This window comes from Saccostrea cucullata, unplaced genomic scaffold, assembly GCF_032062105.1.
Source record: "Saccostrea cucullata isolate Sc308-1 unplaced genomic scaffold, CSIRO_AGI_Scuc_v1 ctg2271, whole genome shotgun sequence".
In the NCBI taxonomy this organism is placed as follows: Eukaryota; Metazoa; Mollusca; class Bivalvia; order Ostreida; family Ostreidae; genus Saccostrea; species Saccostrea cuccullata.
This window is the reverse complement of record NW_026936291.1, coordinates 58,812-65,646: the sequence shown is the minus strand read 5'-3', so window position 1 is coordinate 65,646 and position 6,835 is coordinate 58,812. Positions and strand designations below refer to the sequence as shown.

Here is a 6,835-nt window from a genome sequence, read left to right as displayed (position 1 = left end):
ATCGCAACTTCTCGGGCCTTTCCGACTAGCGGAAAAACGACCTCGAATGTATATGGTAGACGCCATTACAACCCTCCCTTTTCACGATCTTTGAAATAAATGCATGGGGACCTTTTATCTGTGGAATATGGAGTTTAACTTTATTCAATGTAATGATATTACCTACAACATACTATAGAAGGGACTTCTAACCCAGTCTATCTAATATTTGAATAAACAGGAAATGTATAAATTTTTAACATCCGGTGATGTTAATACATTCGAGGTTGTTTTTCCGACCTCTGACGGAAAGACCCGAGATGATGCGATTGCGACAGGTGAGTTACTTTGTAAAGTGAAACAGGATTTATGTAGCAAAATAAGATAGGATATTCCCCTTAATTTCAATACCTCAGCTATTTTAGAAGTAATATTCATCAGTTGTTTTATTGTCTAATGTGAAAGTAAGCTTTGATTTCCTAATTAAAACTTATATGTGATATGGATGAAAAAGGGACGATAAAGTAATATAGTTTGATTGTGAAGATATATTTATGCTCGAAAGCAACGGGGCACAATTTCCTGATAAATGTCAACTATTGAAACATATTTATGCACGTCACGGGTATTCTAATAAGGATATACAATTGTAATATCCTCTTATCTGGTACATTCAAATCGACCAGGTAGCACAGGGGGTGGATCCAGCATTATCAGTTTTGCATAGCTTGACCATTACGAGTACTCCCAGTCATACACGAATCTGTCAAGGGGTAACCGTTCCGAGTTTATACGTGGTCGTATCGTGGAATCCATGCATGACAACTTTCTTGTATTTAAATGAGATTTTTATAAATTTACATTTAAGAAATCAACGGAAAGTAAGCTGCTGACACTTCCGTGTACATCTGAATAATGTGATAATGCTTGTTTGTCAACAAAAGGAATTTAATTTGATCGAAAAACAAAAACAATCAGGATTTGTTAAAAAGACCATTTGATTCTCGGGGGAGAAGGGGGGGGGGGCATTTCGAGTTATATCATTTATTTTAACTTTTTCAGACCTGTCAAGAACGTCAACAGGTTATTTATTTTCAAGATAATCAAGGAAAGATTAGTTTTTTTTCTTTCCCTCATCAAACAATGAAGTTAACAAGCAAGGAAAGGGAGGTGCGTGTCAAAGACAGGTTTCTGTATGGCTTCTAAGAGAGATTATTTAATATTTCCATTTCTATTTGTTTTCTCAGAGATAACTCCTTGAATGTAATTTTCGCCAAGCGATAGGTCAGGAACTAAGGATGCCTAATATGCATGTAAATCTCATGCGTCTGTCTTTGTATCTGTCGCTAAGGAGGCCTAATGGACTTTTGCGAGTAGCGCTGACTTTTACTGTTGACAGCTTACTTTTAAGTTTTAATCCAAAACAATATACGGAAGCTCTTATACGATATAAATATTTAGCTCAACTTTTAATTTAACCAAAATAACGGGTTATTTCAAAGCATATATCAGTTGTCCTTAAAGAAAGCGACAACCACCTCATCTCTTCTGAAAAGATATAAATCAAGTGATGAAACAGTCAAATTTTATGCCTTGTCGATATTAAGACCTTAACATACTAAATCCACATGTGTATTATGTAATAAATTTTGAAATAAATGTAGTTTAAATGCAAAGTGATGTTACCATATTGTAGAAACTATAATTGTTTTGGATTAGACTGGTGTTTTCAATATGTCTGCTTCGCCATCGACTCTTCTTCGCGAGGAGGGCAATAAGATATACAAGTCGGCATGTGCGCATGGAATTGGACATGTTATCCAAATTGATAGACTTCAAAGAGCAAGGAACTTGTATCAGAGGTATGTATCTCAAACAGCTCTACCTGATATGCAAGTAGCACTAACTAAAAAAATCTGTATGTAATATTCAGTGTGTTTTAGACCCCTCCACTCTCTGCTATGTAATATTAAAGTGAATGATCATCAGATATCAAAAAAGTTACAGTAACATCCCCCACCCTCTTCCAGTGGTGCACAGATAAAGTTAATGTAAAACTTAAGAAAGGGCAGTATGATTGAAGAACAAATGGCAATACTACTTACCTACTAGTACTGTACATAAAATCATGGAGTACATCATCACTTCTTACTTGGTAAAGCGTTTTCGTCAGAACAACATCTTGTATGATCTCCAGTAATGGTAAAGGAGCGATGCAGTTGTGAGACTCAGTTTTTGATGCTTAAAGATGAACTTGCCCGGAATATCAATCACTGTAAGCAAACTATATCACCTTGGATTTCGGGACCAAAGTAGCATGGATGTTAATAGTTTTACATTGCAATATATGCGAAAAATCTTTTGAAAATCTTCTTCTCAAGAGCCACTGGACAAGAAAAGCTGAAACTTTTGTGGAATGTCTCTGAGGTAGTGAAGATTCTAAATTGACCAAATCATGACCCCTGGGGGTAGCCGGGGCTGCAATAGAGAACTGAAGATTTAAATTGAGATATGAAAGAAAAATCTTTAAAATATTCTCAAAAACCACTGGACCAGAAAAGCTGAAACCTATGTGGTAATGTAGATTCTAAATTATTCAAATCATGATCCCCGGTGGTAGGGCGGGTCCATGATAAAAAAAGTTTTAATTTGATTCCTTTTAAATTCTCCTTCTCAGGAACCACGGGGCCATAAAAGCTGAAACTTATGTTGAAGCAACCTGGGGGTAATTCGTATTCTTAATTGCATTTTAAATTGTCTTCATCATGACCCCTGGTGGTAGGGGGGAAAGGGTACAATAAGTATTACAAGGGGGATTCTTGTAACAGCATGGCCAAAGTTACTCAGATGAGCGATGTGGCACACGGGCTCTTCTTTGTTTTATTATCCTGAAGAAAACAAAAATTCAGAAAATACATAACTTATCTGTAGTTTTATGTTCTACGGCCTTTGATGCTGACGGAATTGATGATGACAAATGTTCTGCGGCCAAAAATCTGGCTCTTTGTGAATGGCGGATAGGAAAATTGCAAATTTCAAAACAAGCTAGAATAGAACTTATCGTCCACAACTTTAAAGAGGCTCTGAAAAATTATCAATATGCATATATAAAAGGCAATATATGCAAAGATGGTAATTGGTTTAATGATATCGCCTCAAAATATGTTGAATGTTTCAGAGACATCGAAAATTTTCTTTCCGAATTTTCATTTGAGTGCAGGATTAGGAACCTTACATCAATTGTTCAACTTCTTTCTGTTCCCGATGTTATTGCTAATGTCTATGTTCAGCTTGCTCAGCACCATTTTCATGAAGGGATCAACGCATGGCAAAAGGGGGATTATATGAAATGTAAACATCAGATGGCCGAGTGTCACTTCCCTATGCATGAGGCTAGAAAACATGGAAAGGAACTACCAGATATTCTCAGTGAGGTGGAGGTATTGGAAAATGATGTACACATGCACATGTGCATTGCAGAATCATCAAAAGCCAGACAAACGGGTAAGTTTTGAATTAGTTATGCTTATAAATTTGTAAAACACAATTGTAGGTATTTTTATACTTCTAAATAATGTTTTGACTGGTTTGGGTTGAATAGAAGACTCATATCTTTTTGATGTTCTATGCACAGGAGACGAGTTACTGGAGAAAATCACCCGTTACTATGAGACAATGGACATGAACATGGTGTGGGATATAATAGACTGGTACAAACAGTCGATTCTTCTCGCCAGAGAGCTGGACATGGAGCAAGAGGCCATATCGCTAGCCAGGATAGGAAACGTGTATGCAAAGGTTCTGAAATTCAAACCTCAGGCGAAGGAGTATTTTAAAAGGGCCATTCAGATGGCTGCATCTATGGCACCCCGCACGTTCGTTTCATGTGGTAAGAGTATTACCCCGGTATAACAGAATTAAAGTGTCTCTCTGTTGAATCATACTGGTACTAAACCTCATTTTACTTTTTAAAACCACTTCTTTTTTTAACAAAACATTTGGCTGTTTTTATTTTAGATTGGTACAAGGAATGCACTGAAATGCTGAAAAAATATCAAGAGGAAACTGTCATGCATGAACAAGAACAGCAAGACAAGGAAAAAGAAAAGGTTAAAGAAGAAATTAAGAGCGAACTAGAAGGGATCAAGGAAAAACACATGAAAATGACTAATATTGAGTTTTTGAAATATGTATATGTCACTTATCCACCAAAAAATGAAGCATTCAAGCTGGAAAAAGACGCCGAGGAAAATATTAAGAAAACCTTACAAAAAGCAGTTACCCACTATCATCCTGATAGATCTGATCCGGATAAAAACGGATTGAAAGGGAAAGTTTTGACTGAAGAAATTACAAAGTTTCTCACGAGAAGATACGAAATTCAAAAAGAAATATCTTAAGTTTCTGAAAAACAAACTGCACATAGAGCAAGTGAGATAATAGTGTAGGAGTACTTTATACGGAGAAGGATTTTAGTTCAACAAATATTGTTATGAACATTTTCAATGCATGTTTAATTGCACAGAATAACTTCGGAAATTAATTTGAGCTGTAAATAATTGCAAATTTGTATGGTTAAACAAACTTGTAAACTTACGATTCTCCATCACATGGAGGATACATAAATGCATTAAATAAATAACCAAAAAATCAAGTAGCTTTCTGAAAGATTAGAAACTAGCCTCAATATATAAACATTTATCAAAAAAAAAAAAAAAAAAAAGAGAGAGAATAAAAATGATGGAATATTTTTTCATATTTACAAAACAAACATGTTTCTTAAAGAGTATTCAAAACACTATACATTTAATATCTCTATAACATTTAACATATAATATAACAATGATATATCATATTCATTGATTTCGATAAGATTTGTGCTGACACACTTGTTACATGTTGTGTTACATAAATCGGAGAGATACAAAAAGTAGTGGAAAAATTCTGATTCAGATTTTATATTTAATCAAAATGGCGAATTTTGAGATAATGATTTAAAATTCGTTGGAATTATTTGAATATTTGATAATGCTTAAATCTCTTATAAAGCTAGCGACAGGTGTGTTCTTTGGGACATTCATGATTTTTAAAAATATTCCCTTTCTATGATTTGCCTATTTGACTTGTAGAGAAATATTTTCCTCCTATTAACAATGATATAAGATGAAATCTCCCTCTGCTCCAAATTTCACAAATTTTGTCTTCAATTTCAAACATTGATTTTCATCAACAACAATAGATTAGATTCAGATGGAAATTATTCTGAAGTATGAAGCGTTTCTTACTTTTTCAGAAATGAGATTATGTCAAATCATGTTGTGAAGAAAACCCGATTGGTAAATAAAAAAAAGATCAATATTTTTATCTCACAATAAAATAAGAAATATGTTTATATGAAAATAATATTTACTTTCATACCTACAGTATCTATTTCTCATTAAAAAAACCATACTGAAGCTTTCCATTATCACCCTTGAAAATATTTTTAGTGAAACAAAATATCAATTAGTGATGTATTCTGCTGATACGCGGAAAAAAAAACGTGCATTAAACTTTCCACGTGCTTATATTTTTCTGAAAGAGTAATATCGAAGGAATAATTTAAAGACAAGAAAAGTGTATGTTAGTGTTCATCTAAGAGAGATTCAACCCATCGAACTTAGGCCAAAATACAGCATGGGAAATTTCATTAAAAAACCTATTAGTCCATAAAATACCCCATAAACTTATAAATACAATCAATTTTAAACTTAATTTTGATTAGATTTACTTGAAATTATTGCAAAGTTGATTATTAAAGCAAAATATGAGCAAATAAATACCAATTAAATAAATTGTGCTCAAAAATGTTGTTCACCAGTGTCAAAATTAGGCAAATTTTTCCCTATAAAATTGCTCGAGAAACAAAAGAAAAACATATTTCTACAATTAAACTTTTTGAGAAAATTGTTGTACACTTTCTTTAGGTATTATGGCTCCTTTTCATAGCATGAAAAGTAGGGGTTAGTGCACATATAAGAAAGTTTTGATATTTTTTATATCACCACCCCCTATTTCTTTTCAGCATTTAATGAAAATAAATCAAGGCATTTAGGCTTTAAAAGTATGTGTTTTTATTCACCAAATATTCAAAATTAGTGTGATAATTTCAGGTAATAATTACAATCTTGTTAAGAAAAGCTTTTAATGAACAAAAAGTAATCAATTAACACATAAAACTTCATAATAGTTTGTTAGATGTCCTCTCTTTCTCTTGCCCTGTGGGTTCAGGATTGGGTCCTGGTTTGTGGTGTTAGATGGTGGCTTCCATGGGATTAGTCAAATCCAGTCCCACTTTCTCAATCTGATTTGCATGGTTTTCTCCATCTGATTTAATTGGTTCTAAAACCCTGCTCTCTTCTAAAGTTCTTCATTTGTGATTCTTGTGACAAGACTTACCTGAAAAAATTATTTTAGAAAAAAATAGATTATAATTACTGGTAATATCATTGTTCAAAAAATGTAAAATCATTATTTTGTCTATCTAACTTTGTTTTTATGAACCCACGCCTGTAGTTTAGAATCAAATAACTTCTATGTTCTATTATGTTTCAGAAATATTAACATTTTTTAATTCCCATAGGCCGCCATATATTGAAGCGACCTACAGTACTGCTGTTTCTTATCGAATGTAAACAGCTAAAAATTATAGATGCTAGATTATTATTTTCGTACGGTATGTCTATAAATTTGGGATAGATATTCTGCATTAACAATATCAAAGGAAATTTATCATATACTACGAGCTAAAGTTGCAATAAAAAGGATAATACGAATGCTGTCGTCTGCACGAATATGCCTAACGTTCCGTACATGT

At 33.3% G+C, this 6,835-nt stretch overlaps 1 protein-coding gene across 1 annotated transcript; it reads left to right on the top strand.

Annotated features, from left to right (window-relative positions):
• The first annotated feature begins 302 nt into the window (after positions 1-302).
• LOC134245330 (uncharacterized) lies at positions 303-4,663 on the top strand. The gene is made up of 5 exons (XM_062727629.1): positions 303-317; positions 1,699-1,841; positions 2,924-3,483; positions 3,614-3,868; positions 3,997-4,663. The coding sequence occupies exons 1-5, from the start codon at positions 303-305 to the stop codon at positions 4,377-4,379; spliced, it is 1,356 nt and encodes a 451-aa protein (XP_062583613.1). The 3' UTR covers positions 4,380-4,663.
• Positions 4,664-6,835: the final 2,172 nt, after the last annotated feature.

Bases quoted from the DNA above. Each gene is read 5' to 3' on its own strand.
- LOC134245330 (XM_062727629.1), top strand. The intron at 1,842-2,923 runs GTATGTATCTCA...TTTATGTTCTAC, and splicing joins GCAAGGAACTTGTATCAGAG to GGCCTTTGATGCTGACGGAA. The intron at 3,869-3,996 runs GTAAGAGTATTA...TTTTTATTTTAG, and splicing joins CCGCACGTTCGTTTCATGTG to ATTGGTACAAGGAATGCACT.